Below are 24,500 nucleotides of genomic sequence, written 5' to 3'. Positions count from 1 at the left end.
AAGGGGAACCAGCCCGCATTCGCCGAGGCAGACGGAAAACCGCCAAAAAACCATCCACAGACTGGCCGGTTCACCGGACCTCGACACAAATCCGCCGGGAGAATTCGTGCCGGGGACCTTCCCGCCCGGAAAGCCGTGCGTCAGACCGCACGGCCAACAGGGAGGGGCAACTTGCAGGTACTGCAATGAGACAGGAGGGAGGCTGGCGTGAGTGTGCGGCTTACCTTGGTGACGAGGGAGCGCTTGCTGACGTGCAGGTTAGGGCGGTGCCTGGCCGGCAGCAGGTAGGCTCTGGACGTGCTGCACCTCGTGCCGTCGCGGGTTGTGCCCTGCACACGTGACACGTGATGAGTGACGGAGCGGCGCTGGAACTCGTGGTCACTTGTCAAAGAGATGAGTAAAAGAGCGGCAAATGTAGATAAATAGGTAACAAGTGGACTAGCGTAGTACAGAGAAGCTTTTGTTCACACCTCACCCACCCACCCTCCTGCCGGCCCCTTATATTAATGAAACTATTGTGCAGTGTCTTAACTGTCACGTGTGTTACGCTACGTCCGTGCAAAAGTCCCGCCCTGTCTCGACACGGCGTGGACTCCGAAAGTGGTTGGACGTCCCCTGCAGAAATATTCAGCCGTGCTGCCTTTATAGCCGTCCGTAACTGCGGAAGTGTTGCCAGTACGAGGGTTTGTGCGCGAACCGACCTCTCGACTACGTCCCATAAATGTTCGATGGGATTCACGTAGGGCGATCTGGATGGCCAAATCATTGGCTCCAGTTGTTCAGAAAGTTCTTCAAGCCATTGGCGAAGCGTTGTCGCCCCGTGACATGGCGCATTGCCATCCATAAATAAATTCCGTCGTTGTCTGGGAAAATGAAGTCCATGAATGGCTGTGAGTGGTCTGCAAGTAGCCGAACACGACCAGGATCCACTTCATTCCATTTAAACACAGCCCACACCATTAATGAGACCGGCCTGTACGGTGTCTTAACTTGCGTACATGCACGCGTCACACTCGAACCTCACCTTCAGCTGTTACGAACTGGAACTGAGACTCATGTGACCAGGCCACAGTCTTCCAGTGTCTAGGACCAACTGCTATGGTCACGAACCCAGGACACGATACGTTCGTCGTATATCCTCTCATTGATTGCTGCGGTTATTCCGCGCAGTGTTGCTTGTCTGTCAGCACTGACAACTCTACCCAAACTCCGCTGCTCCCGGTCGTTAAGTGAAGGCTGTCGTCCATTGCTTTGCCCGTGGTGGGAGGTAATGCCTGAAATCTCGGCGCTCTCTTGACGCTATGGATCTCGGAATACTGAATTCCTTTACGATGTCGGAAATGGAATGTCCCTTGCGTTTTGCTCCAGTTACCATTCCGTGTTGAAAGTATGTCAGTTCACGCCGTGCGGCCACAATCGCATCGGAAACCTTCTCACTTGAATTACCTGAGTACAAATAGCAGTTCCTCCAGTGTACCACTCTTTTACACCTTGCGTACGCGATAATACCGCCATCTGTCTGCGTGTATATCGCTCTTGCACGACTTTTGTCGCCTCAGTATCCTCCGCAGAATGTAAGAGTCGATGCCTACAAAGAGGTATCTGATTCTCTCCTTAAAGCATGCTGCAAATGTAAAAGGGGAAATTCAACAATACGTAAGCACGCCCATCTCTAGCTACTCGCGAGGGATAATTTGACGCTGCGTTGTCCCTTTTCCTTTCACCTTCCTTCATTTATTATGGCTGTCGTAGAAGCGCTGTCTTAAGTTTACATTATTAAACATGGTTCTTTCCTGTTACGGCTTTAAAATAACTTATTTTTTATTTATTTTTGCTGAAATTTCCAGTATTACCACTCATCATAGGCAGAAGTCTCAAATATGAATATACACATTGGCCTAAATATAGCCCCTAGTCCAAACATCAGCGGCTATATGAATCCAGTAAGTAAACATTAAATTGGCTGCTGTAACGCAAACATTTATGTTAAATAATTTTACGAAGCCTGTGGACCGACCCTACTTCAAACTATTAGTTTCCCTGAGTCGTTCGAAAGAACAGACACCACTTACTCGTATAACTAACTGAAGCGGTTGGGTTTACATGAAGAGTGCTGGCATGAGAAGGTACTGGCAGACGCGTATCGCGAATGACCAGGTACTGCCAACTGTGGGAAGCAAGCAGACATGGGTGCAGGGGCGTGAGGGTTCCGGGACAGGTGACTTCAATGTCGGATGAAAAATGCTAATGTGACTATAACAGATAACGCTGTTCATTATGAACTCACAAATAAATTTACTCAGTCTCTGTCCGTTTTCCAGTTCCGCACTTCGATAAAACTTTTACTCATTGTCTGTAGACAAAGTGGTAGTCGACCAAAGAACTAAACCCATCTTTCCAAGCATTGTGATAGGGACAACATTTAAACGTGGTAGAGCGTGTCGTAAAAAAAGTTATGTTTCCGCTGACCGTTCGCTATTTTGTTCTGGATACTGAAAAATGCTTTTGGATGAAAATTTCGTTAGTCACTATTGCCACTGTATTGACAGTAAGCAGTTAGACAAACCAACAATATCACGCTGTACACATTGATTCGAAAGTGCTGTTATTAATTATTTCGCGTGGGTTATGTCGGAAGATATACATTTACTACACTTTTGATTGTAGGTAAAGTGCATTATCGTATTTTGTCACATATTGTGGTACAAAAATAAAAAAATGATTATAAGAAAGAATAAAAACAAGCGAGATGCCACACTGGAGAAGACTTGGGCTCCCATTCGGGAAGCCGAGAATTCCGATTCCTGCCGGTTCATCCATTTTTAGGTTTTTAGTGGTTCCACTGTATCAGTTAAGGCTTATGCGGCGATCATTACATTCGTAAGAACACGGTAGATTCCGCTCTCCAGTGCTTGTTCTATCCCGGTTTGTGTTCTATCTCGAATGACTTTGGTCGATACGACGGCAAATCCTAATTATTGATCCTTTTGATAATAATGATATTATTATTATTGTTACTGTTGTTGTTGCTTTACCTACATCGTTGTTTAGTTAGGAAGCGGTTCACTGGGCATTTTGAGGAGGGGAGAAAATTTCCTAAGCAGTTATTGAGTTCAGACATGAAAGTCGATTGTCTTGCAAACAAACTACTCTTGGTGACGCCTGACATTAGGAATGTAGAAAGCGATCTTTATGTAGTTTGTTGAACTTTAATTTGCTTTACAAAAGTTTTTAATACCCAGATCGCATTTACGTAAGAAGATTAAAATTTCATGACTGACTAGTTTCGTATAATCGCGTAGGCTCCGCGGCCAGATCCATTCGACATGAAAGTGGGTATGGTACCGCGTGATATCGTATAAAACTACTGGTGGAGAAAAACCAACGTTCTGGCCATGGTTGCAGCAGCCTTCTTCTGGGTATCGACATTATTATTATTTTCAATTCTCCTGATTCAAATAAAATACCTAATGGGATGAGGAAGAGGATTTATCCCTTCAATAATAATTATATCTAGACTATTAGTGAAGATAGGAGCTGCACCATTCCATTTCTGATTCCCAGAAGTTACAGGTGCATCAAGCTGAAATAACTGCTTAACACTAATAACATAACAAAATGAATTGCGCTGTAACCGTGGCCGAATCGTTGGTGTTTCTGCAGCAGTAGTTTTATACAGTATGACGCGCTACCATGTCCATAGATTCGTCACAGCAATTTTCAGATCTCTGAAGAAGCAAAATGCCGAAAATCGCATTACGAAGAAACATCATTATAAAGTGATATTAAAAGTATAATTTTTCAAGAAAACACAGAATACAAAGATAAAGAGACGTATATAAAAAATTATGTGAACGTGATCAGAATTGACTGTACAGAGTTACACTGACAAAAAGTTTAATGCTTTTAGTATAACGTGCCATGGTCATATTGAGTGCAGGTTAAACGCTAACTGATATACCAGTAATAAACATCGAACAGGGGGGGTGCACTTGTGTAGAAGGCAACATGAATAGGAAATGTAATTCCAACAACAACAACAACAGCAGCAGAGGTCAGCCTGGCTGGACTACACAAAACAGCAAATGGCTTACCGTAATTTTTTCCACACCGGATAATCTTCAAAATTTTGTTCAAAATGTGTGTGAAATCTTACGGGACTTAACTGCTAAGGTCATCAGTCCCTAAGCTTACACACTACTTAATCTAAATTATCCTAAGGACAAAACACACACACACACACACACACACACACACACACACACACACTACTTAATCTAAATTATCCTAAGGACAAAACACACACACACACACACACACACACACACACACACACACACACCCATGCCCGAGGGAGGACTCGAACCTCCGCCGGGACCAGCCGCACAGTCCATGACTGCAGCGCCTTTCAAAATTTTAAAGTGACTGAAGGGAACGTCATGATTTGGCTATCAAACCATCTTTCGTAGTAAAAACGGTGTGACACTGTAGTCGAGTGTCATGCGCGTAGACATAAATTTTTATGCGCGGCTTTTTTACCTACGTTGTTATGTATTGCCGTTCCTTCCAGATTATTAGCTTTCAGCTTCATATTTCGTGCTTTCTTCAAAGATTTCTACTTTAAAGATTTCTACTTCGAAGATTACTTTATAAAGAGGTTTTTCTAAGGCGATTATCTGTATTTTCCTTCTTTACGGATCTGAAGACGATTGTTACTAGCAACCGAAATTACTTAGTCATCATATTTTAATCTTCTTATGTGAGTGTGATTTAAAAATACTTTTGTAAAGAAATTTTAAATTTTCCAAAACATATTACTCTGTTCGATAGCCACATTTCAGTGCGGTTAACGAACTTGGCAGCTATACTGAGCTGCCATTGCTTGTAGCATCGGTATTGGGGAAATAAACACGCTTAACTTAAACGCAGATATTTGTTCATCTTGAGGTAAAACTATCGTCTGCCTGAAGGCCGATTTGAACAGAGCGCTGCTTTAGTCGGTGTGGTTCTATTGGCGATAATGTGCTGTTTTCCCCACTGAGTAACTTCCGCAGCCAGTCACAGCCAAAGTTGGAAATGTAAGTGGCGGGAAATAGTCGTAGGACCGACTGGGGATGCAACGCCAAGTCGTCTGGGTTTGTAATCGGATATACACCCCCCCCCCCCTCCCCCGTCCTGAGCAACGTCGAGAACAGTGACATCTGGATAATTAAATAAAGATTTGGTCACAATTTAGCGACACGTGCGATGTTTTAATGTTTATCTGATAGTAATGGGTCAGGATTGCGTACGGGAAAGTTGTAAGCACCTCCAGAAGTTGTATTCGTGGCGCGCACCTGTAGACGCTGTAAGACGTCGTGGTCTCCTGACCTTCATTGCTTACATATTCCGCCCTCACAATCATATTCCGCACATCAAGACGCGTCATTCAAACCCAAACTCGATAAAATAAAGTCAATGTTGTATGAATTCATGTAAACGATATGAAAATAACTAATAAATCGCAAATGCGCACCGAGATTGAAATACTCGAGGCTGGCGTACACTCACACACACATTCAAGACACGACGGTCGCAGGGGCTTTTAGTTCGGGAGATGCAAACCACATGCTGGGGGGCCGGTCCCTTCAGAGGACGACTCAGCCTATCTACGTTGGCGCACGACCGCCTGTGTAGCGGACAGCGTGGGCCCAAGTGAAAGGGGGGAACAACCCTCTGTTCAGCAGCAAACGCCAAACGCCAATGCTACAGGTTTCCGGATTTGTCGCCTTAAACGAAACGTCATTCTCCCGTTTTAGAAGAGCAATGCTGATTGGCAGACGATATTTCTGACACGTTGAGCTGAAGGAATAATGGAAGAGACCGAAAGATATACCCCTTCACGTCTGGCGTGCAGAGGCGCCGTTCCGTTGTCGCTCTTGGAGTGAGGAACAAGTCTCTCCTCAGTACTTCACTGGGAGAGCACCTCTGTCGAGAGCAAATCGAAGTGCTACTCTATATCGAGTCCTTGCGATTAAGCGTTGTTCACTGTGTTGGCCGACACACTTATTGTGTGGTGTGAACGGACAGAGTTATAGTTAAACGCCTGCGAGCGAATTTTGAGTGGCATCGCGGTGGACTGGTTCTCTGACTGGTGTACCACGCCAATAGTTAGACTAGGGGCGAATAGGAGTTCTTGACTTCATCAAGGCATAGGGAGAGTTTGATCGGCGAAGGTCAATGCAGATAGAACGAGAGTTATCTTATTTGTCAGCAGCGAGTGGCGCAGACAGCAGTCATCGCAGCTTACGGTATTGTGCACTACAGGTCTTGTGAGCCCCATATTTCCTCCACAACAGTACACTTCACTGCATTTCTCACGCGACATCCTCGACCGTACCTAGGAACATTGTAACGGATAATTATTCAAGTTGAGTAGGTGCGCCTCTCAGCCATTCTGCCAAGTCAACAACCATCTTAAACTTTCTATAGAAATTTCATTAGCGAATCCTAACCTTGAGAGGTAACTTGACATTCCGAAAAAAACCAGGATATAACTTGTTCAATTCGTAACTAAAAGTCCCATTGTGATTTCTCAGAATTTTTGCAAAATAAATAATAACTTTCGTTAGTTTCATGTTTTTCTTACACTAACTAGCACTACTCCAGTACCAAAGTATCCCACTAGTTACATAAAGAAATTTTGTGAATTTTTGTGTCATTTCCTTACAGCAGACGACTCCGGAAGATATTTATTGCTGAAAGTTTTTCAGGCATTTCTCTTTAGAACGTTAGGAGCGTCTGTCTGACTTCTGTAGTAGTGTGGGGGTGGAAATTGCATCTTGCAGGAGCCACAGGGTAAAGGGTACACCTCAGATTAAGCCGTTGCTCAGAATAACAGATCAACCCTACACCTCAGAACGCTGTGCCAGACGAGACGTGTGGTTTCACTATATGTGTACCTGCAGGAAGCTGACGGCGGCCTGGTCCTCGGCGTTGTAGTCGGCCAGCGGCAGCCGCAGCTGCTCCTGAGCGGCCGACACCCACGCCGTGGCCAGCGGCGTGCGGAAGGACGGCCGCTCCACCGAGACAGGGCCCGACGTGCCTCTGAACTCAGCGTCCGCAGCTGCGCACAGTAGCAGAGGGACAGTGAGACCAGGAGGTCAGCAGCAGGCGAGGCAAGGTGCAGGCTGCGGAACTAGGGAGCAGACTCTAACGAAGACAACAAGTCAAGTGCCACAACCCGCTCAGCGGAAATGGGGTCAAAATAAGCAAACACTTGTTCCGGCGTATCCACAGATAATCGACTGTTTTCGAGAAAACGACCGTCAAAGTTTTCGTGGTAATTTCTGTGCCCTTTACGGAATATACAGTCAGCCGAAGCTGCTGCACAGTGGCTAGAGTCGCGGCTTAACAGTTTCGCGTCCATTGTTCGATACCCGATTATTACTTTTATTTTTGTCGTTCATTCATCTAACCAAGTCCATAGAAGATTAAAATACGAATGTTTGCCAGTGTATACTGAAGTAATATTGCTTCTTTTCGTTTACTAGCTGTATATGTCTCGTCAAAGAATTAAAAAAAACTATGGAAAAATGATTTAGAATTGTTTTCGGTGTACACTGATTCATGATCAACTGCATGCGCCAGTTTTCGAAGTGATCCATCATGCGACGTTAGCAGTTAAATTACTGCCAACGCGTGCAGTCTTCAGCAGTGTCAATGACGTTTCTTTCCCGAGTGAAATTCCTACGAGGAGAGGCAAACGTGCCTTCGCGCGATGCTCGTAGTGTTGGGAATTGCTCTGTGTCGATTCTAGGTACGATCGATATCGTCGAAGCGAATGCACCGAGTCGTCCTGAAGAATAAGCATATAAATGAAATATAAGAATAGGAGAATTAAGAACTGACATAAGAATGAAATATAAGAATACGAGAATTCAAAAACATACTTGAAGATACCATACACGCATTTATTAGATAATATATGTATGACAATTATTGTCTAACCCAGTTCTAATTTTACAATTGGTATAACGCCCTTGCATCTCCTGCCTTGATAAAAACACTCCTGTAATAACCTTCTACGGAAACTTGCCAGTCATACAGGAAACTCTTCCCTTTGATCATGATGAATAACTTCTTATTGAGTAGAAAATAAGAATAATTACGTACATTTTTAATGTTTGTACATGTAAACACTACTTGCATAAAAATAATTGATTTGGTTACGTAAAAATGCAGAAGTTAAAGGGCTAACACTAAACGATGTGCGGTTCTAATTAAGTGGAGAACAAACAAACAAGGCTAAGACGTCGGTTCCCTCTTTCTCTTTCACATTTTATTTTACATTTCTCTCCGTACCAACGCTACCGGTAAACCTACAATTTACTACGTCATTCATGTACTCTACCAAAACTACCGAACCGTAGCTTTGATAGAACGCAACTTCGCGCTACATACATTACAGTTTTTTAATGTGGTGAAATTAGCTAATCGCTAAATTATGGAATAAAATGGTTATTACAAAAGTTAAACAGCCTATGCAGGAAAACAACTTCGCTCGGGAAATCCACAGCGGCTGTGTATCCGTCGATTGTTGGTACACCATGTGATCAAATGTATCCGGACACCTCGCTGAAAATGACTTACAAGTTTGTGGCGCCCACCATAGTTAATGCTGGTATTCAACATCGTGTTGACCCACCCTTAGCCTTGATGATAGCTTCCACGCCGGCCGTTGTGGCCGAGCGGTTCTACGCGCTTCAGTCTGGAACCGCGCGACCACTACGGTCGCAGGTTCGAATCCTGCCTCGGGCATGGGTGTGTGTACTGTCCTTAGGTTGGTTAGGTTTAAGTAGTCCTAACTTCTAGGCGACTGATGACGTCAGATGTTCAGTCCCATAGTGCTCAGAGCCACTTGAACGATTTTTGAACAACTTCCACTCTCGCAGGCATACATTCAGATAGTGGAAGGTTTCTTGAGGAATGACAGCCCAATCTTCACGGAGTGCTGCACTGAGGAGAGAGGTATCTATGTGAGTCGGTGAGGCCTGGCACGAAGTAGGCGTTCCAAAACATCCCTAAGGTGTTCTGTGGGATTCAAGTCAGACCTTAGTGCACGCCAGTCTGTTACATGTATGTTATTGTCGTGTAACCATTCAACAATGGGAAGCAAGAAGATACTTAAAACATCAATGAAGGCCTGTGCTATGATAGTGCCACGCATAATAACAAGGGCTGCAAGCCCTCTCCATGAAAAACACGACCACACCATAACACCACCGCCACCGAATTTTACTGTTGGCACTACACACGTTGGCAGATAACGTTCACCGGGCATTTGCCATACCCACACCGTGCCATCGGATAGCCACATTGTGTACCGTGATTCGTCACTCCGCGCACCGTTATTCCACTGTTCAATTGTCCAATGTTCACGCTCTTTACACAAAGCGAGGCGTCGTTTGGAATTTACCGGCGTGATTTGTGACTTATGAGCAGCCGCTCGACCGTGAAATCCTAGTTTTCTCACCTCCCGCCTGTCGTAGTACTTGCAGTGGATCCTGATGCAGTTTGGAATTCCTGTGTGATGGTCTGGATAGATGTCTGCCTATTACATGTCTCTTCAACAGTCCGCGGTCTCTCTGACTCAAGAGACAGGTCGGCCTGTACGCTTTTGTGCTGTACGTCTTCTTTCACGTTTCCACTTCACTATCACATCGGAACCGGTGGACCTAGGGACGTTTAGGAGTATGGAAATCTCGCGTATAGAGGTATGACACAAGTGACACCCAATCACCTGACCACGTTCGAAGCCCGTCAGTTCTACGGAGCGCCCCATTCTCGCCTCTCACGATGTCTAATGACTACTGAGGTCGTTGATATGGAGTACCCGGCAGTAGGTGGCAACACAATGCACCGGCTCCTAATATGAAAAAGTGTGTTTCTGGGAGTGTCCGGATACTTTTGATCACATAGTGTATATGTTGTAGTTCCATTTGAAGAAGCAGTGTTGGTTTCACAATTCGGCAGCTATAACCGTTAAATATTGCTTGCGTACTACAGAAAATGGCCCATACTGCATGCTGTAACTTAGCGCAAAGTACACCTCGATAGATTTACTCACTCTGGACGTAATACCGAGCGATGTGGCGCAGTGGTTAGCACACTGGACTCGCATTCGGGACGTCGGCGGGTCAAACCCACGTCGGCCATCCTGATTTAGGTTTTCTGTGATTTTCCTAAATCGCTTCAGGGAAATGCCAGGATGGTTCCTTTGAAAGGGCACGGCCGACTTCCTTCTCAATCCCTCCCGATGAGACCGATGACCTCGCTGTTTGGCACCCTCCCCCCAAATCAACCAACCAAACAATCTGGATGTATTTTGGATGGACAGCCGTTGTTACCCCGTCATGTTTAAGATCAGTTTCCGCGAATGCGCGAAAGGCTGTTCATCTGCCACACGCGTGCCTCTTCCTTATTTTCGAAAGCTGTAATACAAACTGGGCTTCTTACTAGATTCATACACTAGCCAGATAGAAGGTATGTTTGATTTTTGTAGATAAATGTAGCACTGCCTGCCATCCAAGATAATGGGCGCACACAGGTAATGCTAGAAGCTAAATATTAATTACTAGTCACTCCTCCGTCACTTTCTCTCCCACTTTTGCCTCACCATAACTTACACGCAATATAAACAGTCAAAAACTCAAATGAATATTGCCACCAAAGCACAAATACCGTGACAGAATGATCCACCTCGCTAGTTGGCAATACTTCCTCATACAGCGTAAATACATGTAAAAACGGAGAACGTTCAGTGGGTATAGGAAAACATGCACATAAATGCTCGCAATAGGACAGCCTAGATTTTAGGATATAACCAAATTCAGTTCCACGGCATAGTTTTTACGAAAGTAGACATTAAATCTTAGTGGATTATTTAAAAACTTTTATAGTTGTTTTTATTAACTTGACAATAGGAGTTTAATGTAGAAATGCGTTTAAAGATGTTTTAATGTGTACCTATTTTATAAACACAGCAAAACCAAATTACATGTTACTGTACACAAAGTGTGCTCAAAACTAAAAGGGGCAAAACGCAGATGACTGACAGTATAAAAGCAGTTTATTTAGTCGCTGAGACAAATGTTGCACACAAAGAAACAGTTATCAAGTTAGCGGCTAAGGAACCAAAGACAATATACAAGGTAATTAAAATAAAAGAAATTACAAACTGGCATGACACATCGCACTACAATAAGGATCAGTACGAGGGTCGCAAATTCCGTCCGGGGCTATTAAAGGCGTTGCAGTCAGCCATGTGCCACAAATTGACTCTCGCTACAGAAGACGCTCCAAGTTTTGCCCAGATACATCGAGACACGCCTCACATCGACGCTGCATTGAACAGCTCATCCTCTCAAAGATACTTGATGTACCTCGAAGATACCCTGCTGTTGATGTATCTCTAAGAGCTCCTGGTGACATAACAATCCTACACAATAGGTCCTCTGGCGATGTAGCAGTTGTTTCATACACAAGGCCCTCCAGATACCCCCACAGGAAAAAATCGATTGGAGGCAGATTGGCTGATCGTGGCGGCCGTGAGACAGTGCCACCGTGACCAATCCAGCGACCGGGAAAGGTGGCCTGCAGATGTGCTCTCACTTGTCTCTGCGTCGAATCGCATGGGAACATCATTCAGTGTGTCCGACTGAACCTCTCGCAGGAATAGGATATACGTGCGACCGTGAAGTCGACCCGGGAGAATGTACGGTCAAATCGTAGTCTCTGACGATGCCAGTCTACACGTTACCGTATCGCCTTCTCGTGGCTTTTGCCACCCAATAACCGTGTATAAAACAGGGTACGTGTAGTTACTTGTTTCAGGCGATTTTGTAACCTCTGCAAGTTTTAAGTTTTTCAAGAAAAGGGATAATACGGAGTTATTACGTAGGGTAAAATGGTACGTTTTTCGGAGTGCAACCCTAATTATTATAGAAGAGGACTTAGTTGGCATTAAAGGAGTCTTCCGCTTTGTTTTCTGCAGTGTGTCCGTGTATCCACTGAATGTTAATATTCGCAACGTGATAAAACGTGTGCGACTGCCGTGATTGTGGCAAAAATTCATAACGGCGTACGTACTAATTGCCGGCTGAAGTTAGGTGAACTCGCACTGAGGTACCCAAGATACCGACGCACCGTGCTTACCACATTTAACGCTACGGTTTGGATATGACAATGCTTTCCGCCGGCCGCCGCCTGTTAATAATCAGTGCAAGGATGCTGTTCAAGCCAAACCCAACAATTTACAAACACGGATACTACCTGCCGTCACACTCAGGTGCCATTGCAAACGGTCCGGACACTTGGTGCAATGCAGCGGGGCATTCTCTTCGAATGGTGCATGTCATCGTATTCTTCGGATTTGCTTCTATGCGTTACATTGCCTTATCAAAACTTAAGCAAACGAAAGACAAGATCGACAAAGACCTACATCAAATGATGGTCATGTAGAAGAGAAAGACGGATTTTTTGCTCCTGTGGACAAATAATAATGTACTGATCGCACTGACAAATTAAAAATTCGGTGGACTAAATTTAATAGTGTACAAGATGACCATATTCATGTATTAAAAATGGGAACCTTAACCTGCCCATTTAGTTTATCCCTCGCAATATCATATTCACGATGCGACACAGAAGTAGCATCGAGATTGAAAATTACAGGCTCCAAGTCAAGTTTTCGGCAAGGGACTAACGCGGCTACGATCACATCATTGAATCTCTCCTGCGAGTCCGGTAGCTTGTATCCGACGCACCACCGCCCATTTACCTTATCCGTCGCATCACCGCCCATTTACCTTATCCGTCGCATCCTCTCCGCCTGAAAATAATACAAATTTTCAGACGGAGAACACCTTGAATTTCCCTCGTATCTGTCGACATGTGCTTTCGTTCCGTGTGAAAATATTTTGGACAGAATCATGTGAAGCCGTTTGGTTCAAATCAAATGGTTCAAATGGCACTGAGCACTATGGGACATAACATCTGAGGTCATCAGTCCCCTAGAACTTAGAACTACTTAAACCTAACCAACCTAAGCACATCACACACATCCGTGCCCGAGGCAGGATTCGAACCTGCGACTGTAGCGGTCGCTCGGTTGCAGACTGAAGCGCCTAGAACCGCTCGGCCACACTGGCCGGCGAAGAGGCAGTTTGGAATCGCATCTTTACTTTGTCAGCTAGTGCGCGAGCACTGCTTTAGACGTAAAGTTTGTTTTGTCAGCATCTCGCAACACTTATTTACCACAAAATTCATCTGCGTTATTCTGTCACCAATATGTGTGTAATTGCTTTAATATGAACATCACTAGGCGCATAACGTCTTATCACAGCAACAATTTTGGTGCGCGAGAACATTGCAAGGGCGGTATCTCTCAGTTGTGCATATGAGCGCACCGTCAGAATCTTCTTGTACTTGATGTCCGACGTCCTAGCAGGTACGGTGTTGTTGCTGTTCGCAGATGTTACGTTAAGTTCCATGTAACAAATTACTTCGTTTTTAATACTTGTCTGTGTCTCGCAAAGATCCTGCCCATGTCGAGCAACGTTTCATAACCAGCAGCCTCCACGCCTCTTAATTAGGGCTTACTTGCGTGCCAACAAATCAAGGACGTTCCTACTTGAGTGCCTGATAATTTAAAGGAATATACACGAACGAGAGAAAAAAACCTGTTAATTATGACTGCATTACAGGTATATCTGTTAGTATGAAATCCGAACTATCCTGATATTTCACTTCAAATACGCAACACCAGATCATGTAGCTATCAAGAAATGTGTTCTGTGGTGAAAAGAATAAATGTATTAAGTGTGGTAGGCATTTAAACGCTCCTAATCTAGTGTGACGTATTACATTTTTTTATCACATAACTGTGCTTCTTTAAATGTCCAGTACAACAATCTCTCAGATGTCTGTGCTTCAACTAAAGTACTCTTATGGACGAAATAAATGCACCATAAAGTGAGAATGACAGAGTTGCAAACGGTGTGGGCAGTTTCTGAATCGGAAGACAATTCAATAGTTCTATTTCCACTTTTGCGTAACGCACACCTGAAAGGCACTCCAATGTTACCCATAGGTCACCCACTGTGTGATATTTTATTTTGCCTTGATCGCATCCTGATACATTTCGGCGCTTGCTGTCGCCCTGGTGGATACTGAACTCGGAAAGAAAAGAATTTCTCACAATTAAATACAATTCTTCGGCATTAGTTACTCCATTTGCGTCTTTTTCGTACAAGACAAGAGCGGCTTGCACGACTATGTTGGAAGATTTGTCCGGTGAGCGGCACGCCTTGTTCCTTGACCAGCTTGCGTAACACGGCTCATCACGGTCTCAGCTGACGGTGCGAGTGCAGTCTCCACTAGTGGTGCGCTCTCAGTACGGTCAGCAGTGGCTGCTCCTCCCACCTGGTGGCCCACGCGTGTGTCTGCACGCTGGAGCCAGGGCGATGGGCAGTCGGCAGCAAATCTGATAATTAGGTGAACCATCTCGTCCGAGGTGTTGGGCATCTAGTCGGAAGGCCTATTCAGCTTCCAGCTGGCCAACACTTCGGCAGGATTGAAATACCTTTAATTCCATGAACTGTGGTCGTCAGCTCCATGACGGCATGTTTACCATATACTAACTCAAAACAAGACTCGGTTTAATAGACCACTCACTGAAGAACTCAGATACATTTGTCGGGGGCTTGTTGTTTTCCTGCACAATGCAAGTTTCTTACTACGTCCTCGACATGGCACTTAAGACCATTACCCACGGTCAGTTCGCCATGAAAAATATGTCGTATGTCGTATCTTTACATATACCTACACAGAAGCGCCAAAGAAACTGATATAGGTATCCGTATTCAAATACAGAGATATGTAAACAGGCAGCATACGGTGCTGCGGTCGGCAACGCCTATACAAGTGTCTGGCGCAGTTGTTAGATCAGTTACTGCTGCTACAGTGGCAGGTTGTCAAGATCTAAGTGAGTTGGAACGTGGTGTTATTGTCGGCGCACGAGCGATGGGACACAGCATCTCCGAGATAGCGATGAAGTGGGGATTTTCCGTTCGACCATTCACGGGTATACCGTGAATATCATGCATCCGGTGAACTATCCAATCTGCGACATTGCTACGGTCGGAAAAAGATCCTGCAAGAATGGGACCAACGACGACTGAAGAGAATCGTTCAAAGTGAAAGAAGTTGCAACCATTCCGCAAATTGCTGCAGATTGCTCCCATCAACAAGTGTTAGCTTTCAAACGATTCAACTAAACGTCTTCGATATGGGCTTTCGGAGCCGAATACCCACTCGTGTACCCTTGATGACTGCACGACACAAAGCTTTACGCCTCGCATGGGCCGGTCAACACCGACACTGGACTTTTGATGACTGGAAACATGTTTCCTTGTCGGACAAGTCTCGTTTCAAACTGTATCGAGCGGATGGACGTGTACGGCTACGGAAACGACCTCATGAAACCCGGGACCCTGCATGTCAGCAAGGGACTATGCAAGCTGGTGGAGCCTCTGTAATGATATGCGGCGTTGCGGCGTAGCGGGTTACGGATGATTCTTTCGTCGTAAATGTTTCATTACTGTCTCTCGTCGTCCTGTTCACTACAAAAGTTCCACCAACCTCACTACGGCGTCAGATCACCAGCCCGTTTCTCTGCATACGTAGATACTGTTCAGACGACGTTAAAAGCAGCGTTGAAGTAAAACACCGTCAATACTTACGTTTGCAAAGTCCCCGTAAACTCTAGTAGCAAGCTATCCTGTAATATCTTATAACAAATTTCCTGTGGAGGGGGACTGCTTCATCTCTTTAGAAAAATGGCAAAATTCTGCAACGAGTTACTTTATTTCTTTTGGTTCAAAACTAAACACTTCCCATCAGCTCGTATTTAATTAACGAATAATACCAGTGCCCTCAGCTCACAGTCCATACAACCCAGTACACACACAAGGCAGCCAGGAACGTACTTAAGTCAGACCTGAATTATTACGCGATTTACAGTCATTACTCTGCTACAAAATACGAGTTTCACATTCGGTCCTTTTCCAGTGGGTTTGTAATAAAGAATAGCTCGCCACATATTCCATAGACGAATATGAAACATGCCACGCGGAATTTTACAAAGGCGGAAAGTTCACGCGTGGTTCTCTTTCCAACAAAACAATCCAAAAATTTCCAAACTTCACAAACCTGTCCGTAAATGCAACTGCTATTACGGCCACTCAGTCTGGACGCGAGAAGCCAATTATTTCTTCATTTTACACACAACAGAGACGGAAGCGTTCAACATGACCTGCACGTCCGATAGCTGACTGGAGACTCCTCACTGCCGTTCCTTCCGGGGCCTATAACTACTTGCAATGCGCGGGAAATGATTAACTCTGGTTGGTTGTACAAAATGACCAAACAATCAGAACAATCGTTCAAGTTCTTTCTCGCGCTAAAACTGTCGTACGCCTGTCAGCATTCACAGATGCATTTGCGACACTTCATCACGCAAATAAAAAAAAAAGTTTAACAAAACCAAACGAAAAGAAAACTAATCTTCAAATAACTTTAGAAAACTATTACTCTGCAAATGGCTATTCTGGCTGCCTTCTTAGAAAAGCAAGTACCCTTGGGCATACGTCATCAGCACGGTGGGGAAATTACTTTTTTCATTGCAACTTGCTTGCTTACCACTTTCCCATGACATAGTTACGTAATGTTTAACATGAGATGATGATGAATTTCTTCGTATTTCCCACATACACAATCTCACTCACTCTCATTTGCTCACAGAACAACACATTAAATAAATACTGATCTTTTCTGCATTTTATATTACGAAAATGAGAAATATTTAACGTTTTTAATTACGAAAATTCAAACAAATTGACCTAGCATTTTGTGAACTTCAGTAATGATTCCAAATGACACTAAAAGACAAACTGTTATGAATCCTAACTGACTTTAATCTTACAAGTCTCGGTTTGGGGTGTTTTAGGTAATTTTCGCTAACTCTGAAAGTATGCCAGCTAGAAAGCTGAGATTTTTACACAATCTTCTTTTTAATAACAAAGGGCAGTATATTGACTTTTAACTAAATTGAATAATATTTCATACAGTTTACTTAGATTCTTAAGGGCTTGAGTATTGTCGCTCGAACTGACACAGGTACCGCTTCCCACAGCTAGGCTAGCGACAGGTGCGTTCGAGTCACGCTAAGATACAAGCGGCTGTTTCTGTCACCGCCAACGGCTGCAAAGCTACGAGCCGTACTGCAAAGTAGTGCAAGAAATGCTATTGCGTATTGACTCGCGACGTGACAGCGTGTGAAGTTGGAGTGATATGGGACTCATGGCACATCTAGATCCAACTCTGAATAGGTGACACATACGTAAGCGTACGTCTTACCACCTGCATCCATTCATGTCCGTTGCGCATTCCGACAGACTTGGGCAATTCCAGCAGGACAATGCGATACCCCAGGCGTCCAGTATTGCTACAGGAATACTCTTCTGAATTAAGACACTGTCCCTGACCATCAAACTCTCCCTACGTGAACATTATTGAGCATATCCGTGACGCCTTGCAACGTGCTGTTCAGAAGAGATCATCACCCCCTCATACTCTTACAGATTTATGGACATCCCTGCAGGATTCACGGTGTCGCTTCCCTCCAGCACTCCTTCAGACAGTAGTCGAGTCCACGCCACGTCGTGTTGCGGTACTTCTGTGTGGTCTCAGGGGCCCTGCACGGTGTTGTGCAGGTGTACCAGTTTCTTTGGCTCTTCTGTGTATTTGTCATCATACGCTAGTGTACTCTTTCTTAGTATTATGTTATGAGATTGTACACTAAATTCTTGAAAGGTTCTAAGGTTGTTACGCGCAAAGAGCGTGAGCCAGTTGTCAGCTGAAAGGAGCGTATCAAATAAATTAGCGGTAAAGAACGTAGCTCTGTAGTGAGAGAAACACATACGATCGGATTTTACAACTATTGTTAGATGCCATCGATAAAACAGATTTAGTTTACAGCTTCAGTGGGATACGATCGACTCAGGTCAAATGTTGGTTTTCATATTAATTTTCAGCTGTTGGAGTAGTTTTTGATATCACACTTTCTGATGTCTGCCTTAATCACACCTACAATGAATTTCAGTATATAGCAGTATGCGGTATTTTATTTCTAAGTTTTAGTATGTGGCAGCCTTTTTTATACTAACTGTCAACATGTATTCAAAATGGTTCAAATGGCTCTGAGCACTATGGGACTTAACTTCGGAAGTCATCAGTCCCAGAACTTAGAACTACTTAAACCTAACTAACCTAAGGACAACACACACATCCATGCCCGAGGCAGGATTCGAACCTGCGACCGTAGCAGTCGCACGGTTCGACTGTAGCGCCTAGAACCGCACGGCCACTCCGGCCGGCAGCCTGTATTCTTTCATGTTTTTAGGGTTTCATGTACCTGATCATTGTCATCGACAGCATTAACGTAAGGGCTCCTTCGTCTGGAGTTAAGTCAAACTGACGATTTAAAAATCAATTTTCCTTATAAACTAATCGATCAAATTTAATGATAGGTTTCTGTGATAATCTCTGCCGGCACTCATGTCTCAAATTTATGCTTTCTTCGGGGTACCACGGCCTGAAAATTTACGCTTCCCCACTGACTGCTGATACTGGGTTCAATCATTTGAGGTACAGGACTATACGTTACTGGGAAGAAGAACGACAGGACGTTGGTGACAACAAGCTGCTCCCCAGCCGTGGCTTAGCAGCTTCCAGCCACTGCTGCTGACACGTCTCCAAATAGAACATTCACCACTTCGATACATACAGTCCTCTGCCGGGGAGAGAACCCAGCAGTGTGTGGTACTTGCGGCGTCCAGTGTGTCTGTTGGCCGCATTTTTTGGAAGAGCTCCCAGTTTTCTCGTAAGACGAGAGTTCGCGGTTTGCCACTGGTCCTAGCGTCTTATCATCTTTTGGATATTGTAGCTGTTCTTAATTTATTGGTCGTTCGGTTTGAGTAGTCGAGTGCTTACTAAATATCCGTTTATGAACCACAGTTTTACATAAAAGTGGCAGGAAGGTACACTTAGCGGGTTCCAATAAAAGCAACAACTACAACAAGTGAAGTTCCTGTTAGTAAAGAACCACACGGTCCAGTCACATTAATGTGACTACCGCCTGTGTTCGATGTCAACTCGCAGTAACCAGTCACAGACAGCAAGTTGCAGCTCTACCACTGGAGGGTATATAAAGGGTCGGAGTGGAGAGCGGGACGCGGAAGAATGTGCAGGCTTTGTCAAAATGCGGAAAGGAATTATCTGACGTCCAAAAGGGTACGATCACTGTCTTTCGAGCTAAGGGTGGAAACGTTGCGGAAACGGCCAAGTTTGTAAACTGTTAGCGTGCCGCCGATATCCCGTGCGTGGGAAAATGGCGCTATTTATCGAACTTCCGCCGAGGCAACTTTGGTGCAACATGGGCCACAGATGACGGGGGTGAAGGACTGCTGCGGAGATGTGTACGGGCGAACAGACGTGCAACTGACAGCCCAGATGAACCGAGGGGCTGCCAACAGTGCCTCGTCAGAAACCGTTCATCCAACGTTGCTGCGTATGGGCCTCTGCAGGAAGCGCCTGATCCGTGCACTCACGTTGACAGCTGCTCACCGGCGACGGAAGCTGGAATTGACACGCCAATACCTCAACCGGACGCCCACTGAACGGCGACAGGTGGCCGTTTCAGAGGAAACAGTCTTGTGCTCGATCGGACAGATGGCTTTTGGTGGACATGGCCCTTCAACAATCTTCGCAAAAATTGAGGGCAGAGGAGGGAGCGACGATATGTTCTGCGGAGTGATTTTGTGTCACTACGTGGGTGATTTCGTCATTGTGGAAGGCACTGTGGATGAACTCAAGTAAGCATCTGTCCTTGGGGACAACGTCCTACGTGGAGTTTGGCGATCAACCAACAGGACAATGCAGTGTGTCACACGGCTCGCGGAGTCCTTGCGTGGTTGGAAGAGCATCAAGATGATTCTGCCGTACCCTCCTAGCCACCAGCCGCCCCCCCCCCCCCTCCCGTGTTTTAAACTCAGTTGAGAATCTGTGGGACACCATGGATCGGGCTGTTCGCACCATGGATCCTCATCCGAGAAACCTATTGCAGCTGGCAGTAGCACTGGGCTTGGCCTGACTGCACGTCTCTGTTGGTACCTTCAGGAACGTCACTGACTCTCTCTCTGCAGGGTTGCTCTGCAAAAGGTGGTTATTCAGGCTATTAACAGGTGCCCACATTAATGTACAGGACAGTGTTTATTAAGCGTCAATCCTTTCCATTTCGGATCTCGTCAGATTTATTTTTATTAAAATGTTACTGCATTTCTGTTGTAGCAGTGTGTTATTTTTCTTGCTGTTTGTAATGATCATTTAAGTATGACTTTATAATAGCTTAGGCCGATTGCTAATGGCCTGTACTAGCGTATTGTGGATGTTGAACATAAATGTGGAACTGCAATATGCCTGGTGCGTCATGTAATGCACGGAGAGGATTCTGTATTCGCCAGACTTCCCAGTCCAGTACTGTACCCACGCCGGTGCTTGCCAGCGTGGCAGGCTCTCGGCAGTACTCACCCAGGTCTGGAACTCCGGAGACGTTCTCCAGCTTGCGGAAGTAGGGGAGGAGGTCGTCGTAGCTCCAGCCGGGGTTGCCCAGCGCGGCCCAGCCGTCGTAGTCGCGCCGGTTGCCGCGCGTGTGGATCATGTAGTTGACGCTGCTGGAGCCGCCCAGCACCTGGACAGCGGCGCGGGTCTTAACCCTACACAGTGGCGCACGTGGCGTCTGTAAGGGAGTCTCTGTAGTGTAGCGTGTCAACACACTGAGGTGACAAAAATCACGGGATAGCGATATGCACATACACACATGTAAATGTCGTGTGGCTAGGGCCTCCCGTCGGGTAGACCGTTGGCCGCGTGCAAGTCTTTCGATTTGACGCCACTTGGGCGACTTGCGCGTCAATGGAGATGAAATGATGATGATTAGAACAACACAACACCCAGTCCCTGAGCGGAGAAAATCTCCGACCCAGCCGGGAATCGAACCCCTTAGGATTGACATTCTGTCGCGCTGACCACTCGGCTACCGGGAGTGGACTGGACATATACAGAGGGCTGTAGTATCGCGTACACACGGTAGGGAAGGACAGTGCACTGGCGGATCTGTCATTTGAACTCAGGTGATTTGTGTGAAAAGTTTTCCGACGTGATTATGGTCGCATGATGGGAATTAACAGACTCTGAACGCTGAATGGTAGTTGGAGCCGGATGCGTGGGACATTGTTTTGGAAATCGTTAGGGAATTGATTATTCCGATCCACGAAATCAAGGGTGTGCCGAGAATACTTCTCACTAAACCAACGAGAGTTGCGGCGTTTGCGTAGAGTTGTTAGTGCTAACAAACAAGCAACACTCCGACAAGTAACTGCGGGAATCAGTGTGGGACATACGATGAAGGTATACGTAGGACAGTGCGGCGAAATGTGGACTTCAATAGGTATGGCAGAAGACGACCGACGCGAGTGGCGTTGCTAACAGCAAGATATCACCTGCTAAGCCTCTCCTGGTCTCGTGACCCTGTCGGTTGGACCCCGGCTGGAAAACCGTCGTGCGTTCAGCTAAATCCCGATTTCAGCTGGTGAGAGCTGATGGTAGGGTTCGAATGTGGCACTGACCCCACGAAGCCATGCACCTAGGTTGCCAGCAAAGGGCTATGCAAGCTGGTGGTGGCCCCAACAATGGTGGGTGCTGTTTTTACACGGATCAGTCTATCCATTATTGAAAACCGTATACACAGGCAGAAAACGCCGCAGCGAACTTCAGTTAACAATGAGGTGATGAAAGTAATGGGATAGCGATATGTGCACATTCAGACGGCGGCAATATCGCGTACACAAAGTGTAAGAGGGCAGTGCATTGGTCGAGCTGTCATTTGTACTGAAGTGAGTCATGTGAAAATGTTTCCAACGTGATTATGGCTGCACTTCAGGGACTAACAGACTTAGAATGCGGAGTGCTAGTAGCACCCAGACGCATAGGACATCCACTTTCGGCTGTCGTTACGGAATTCAAGATTCCGACATCCACAGTGTCAAGAGTGTGCTGAGAATACCAGATTTCAGGCATTGTCTCTCACCACGGGCAATGCAGTGGCAGAGAGATTTCACTTAACGACCGAGAGCAGCAGTGTTACCCTTTAGATCTGTCAGTGTTAACAGACAAGCAACACTACGTGAAATAAGCGCAGAAATCAACGTGCGATGTACGAGGAACGTGTCCATTAGGTAAGTAGAACTGAATTTGGCGTTAACGGGCTATGGCAGCAGACGAATGACGCGAGAGCCAGTGCTGACAGCATGGCATCGCCTACCGCGCCTCTCGTGGGCTCACACCCGTATCGGCTTGACCCTAGATGACTGGAAAACCGTGGCGTGCTCAGAAGAGTGCTGTTTTCAATTGGTAGTAGCTGATGGAAGGTTTTGAGTGAGGTGCAGGTCCCACGAAGCATCGACACGCGTTTTCAAGAGGGCACTGTGGAAGCCTGTGGTGGCTCTATAATGGTCTGGCTTGTGTTTGCATGGAATGGACTGCGTCCTCTGTCCAACCGGTCATTGATTGGAAATGATTATGTTCGGCTACGTGGAGACCATTTGCAGCCAGTCATGGACTTCATGGTCCCCAACAACAGAGTCATGTCCCTGGGCACAATTGTTTGCGATTGGTTGGTTCAAATGGGTCTCAGCACTATGGGACTTAACTTCTAAGGTCATCAGTCCGCTTGAACTTAGAACTACTTAAATCTAACTAACCTGAGGACATCACACACATCCATGCCCGAGGCAGAATTCGAACCTGCGACCGTTGCAGACTGTAGCGCCTGGAACCGCTTGCCCACTGCGGCCGGCGTTTGCGACTGGTTTGAACAACATTTTGGACAATTAGAGTGAATGATTTGGCCACTCAAGTCACGCGACACGAATCCCATTGAACATTTATATGGCATAATCGAGAGGTCAGCTCTTGCACAAAATCGTGCACCGGCAACACCTTCGGAATTTTGGATGGCTATACAGGCAACATTGGTCAATGCTTCAGCAGGGGACTTGCAATGAGTAGTGGAGTCCACACCACGTCGCGTTGCTGCACTACAACAGGCAAAAGGAGGTGCACACCGTATTAGGAGAGACACTGTGACCTTTGCCGCCTCAGTATATGACATATCAGACCGTGACCTGCACCACCAGTGTTTAGCATTGCTACAGAGAAATCTAACTTGAGAGACAGCAGTGGAGTGTATCGCAGTGCCTGGGCAGCCGCCACCCACCCACCCACGCACCTTGCCCCTGGGCAGGTTGCACTGCTGGCCCACGTAGCCGAGGCAGGCGGCGGCGTCGGGGCGGCTGCGTTGTCGCCACACCTGCGGGCCGAGCTGCAGCAGCGGCGCCAGCAGCGGGACGCCGCCCGGCACCAGCGCCTCGTCGCCGCCCGCCTCCAGCAGCAGCACGCTGCTGCCCGGCCGCTCCGACAGCCGCGCCGCCAGCGCCGCCCCCGCGGAGCCCGCCCCCACCACCACGAAGTCGTACTCGGCGCGCGGCTCCGCGTCCGCCGGCTGCGCCTCCGCGAACTCGCGCGCCTCGCGCAGCAGCCGCGCCGCCGCCCCCGCCAGCGACTGGCTCGCCGCCCCGCCGCCCCCGGACAGCAGCAGCAGCAGCAGCACGGCTGCCAGACGCCCCAGCACGGCCCCGCGCATCGCTCTGCACACCAGCACAGTGGACGCATTTGAAACACCCCCGTTTAAATTCTTTATTGGGTTTTATGTAATTTATCGAAGCCGCCAAACAGTTAATTATTATAATTATATGACCGTGTGCTTAATGGATGAAAGGCTATCGGTTTTTCTGCTGTGGTTTCGGGGGTATTTCAACCGAGTGCGGCTGTTTTGCAACTGAATAGTGGAATGATTGAAAGTTTGTCTATCATTAAGGACCACAAAGGTTGCGATGTACAAACTGATATATTTTTCCTGCTAACACACAAATGCTGAGGCAGTTGCTACCTTCGACTTACACGTTTAATTACGGTTATGTCTTTTATTAGTTGTTGATTTTAGGTACATCGTCACACGCAATGATGATGGTTAACATCCACAACAATCCTCACTGCAATCCACGGTTGCTGCTGGCCGACGCGGTTGACGCGAAACACGTGATTCGGCACTTGTCACTTCCTGTTTCATATCACTCGCGAATCGGTATCGATGAGAGTCCACCCCATGACGATTAGGGGGACGCGCTCATCTGTCACAATTCGGTGAATTTACTCGACCACCATTCTTGCCCGTCTCTCCAGCACCACTTCTCACTCGACATTCTTCAGTGCTACTCCTCGGT

The 24,500-nt window shown here is 46.3% G+C and overlaps 1 protein-coding gene across 1 annotated transcript in view; it reads right to left on the bottom strand.

Moving 5' to 3' along the window:
• Window positions 1-23,860, bottom strand: part of LOC124711477 (4-pyridoxate dehydrogenase-like) — a 53,364-nt gene extending 29,504 nt beyond the window's left edge. Inside the window, exons 1-4 of the mRNA XM_047241584.1 lie at window positions 23,447-23,860; window positions 20,689-20,848; window positions 6,942-7,105; window positions 225-329 (exon numbers count right to left, since the gene is read on the bottom strand). Of these exons, the coding sequence (XP_047097540.1) occupies window positions 225-329; window positions 6,942-7,105; window positions 20,689-20,848; window positions 23,447-23,860 (843 nt within the window). The remainder of the gene's footprint in view (window positions 1-224; window positions 330-6,941; window positions 7,106-20,688; window positions 20,849-23,446) is intronic.
• Window positions 23,861-24,500: the final 640 nt, after the last annotated feature.

This window comes from Schistocerca piceifrons, chromosome 8 (genome assembly GCF_021461385.2).
Source record: "Schistocerca piceifrons isolate TAMUIC-IGC-003096 chromosome 8, iqSchPice1.1, whole genome shotgun sequence".
NCBI classification, from domain to species: domain Eukaryota; kingdom Metazoa; phylum Arthropoda; class Insecta; order Orthoptera; family Acrididae; genus Schistocerca; species Schistocerca piceifrons.
This window is presented reverse-complemented; position numbering and strand designations above follow the sequence as displayed.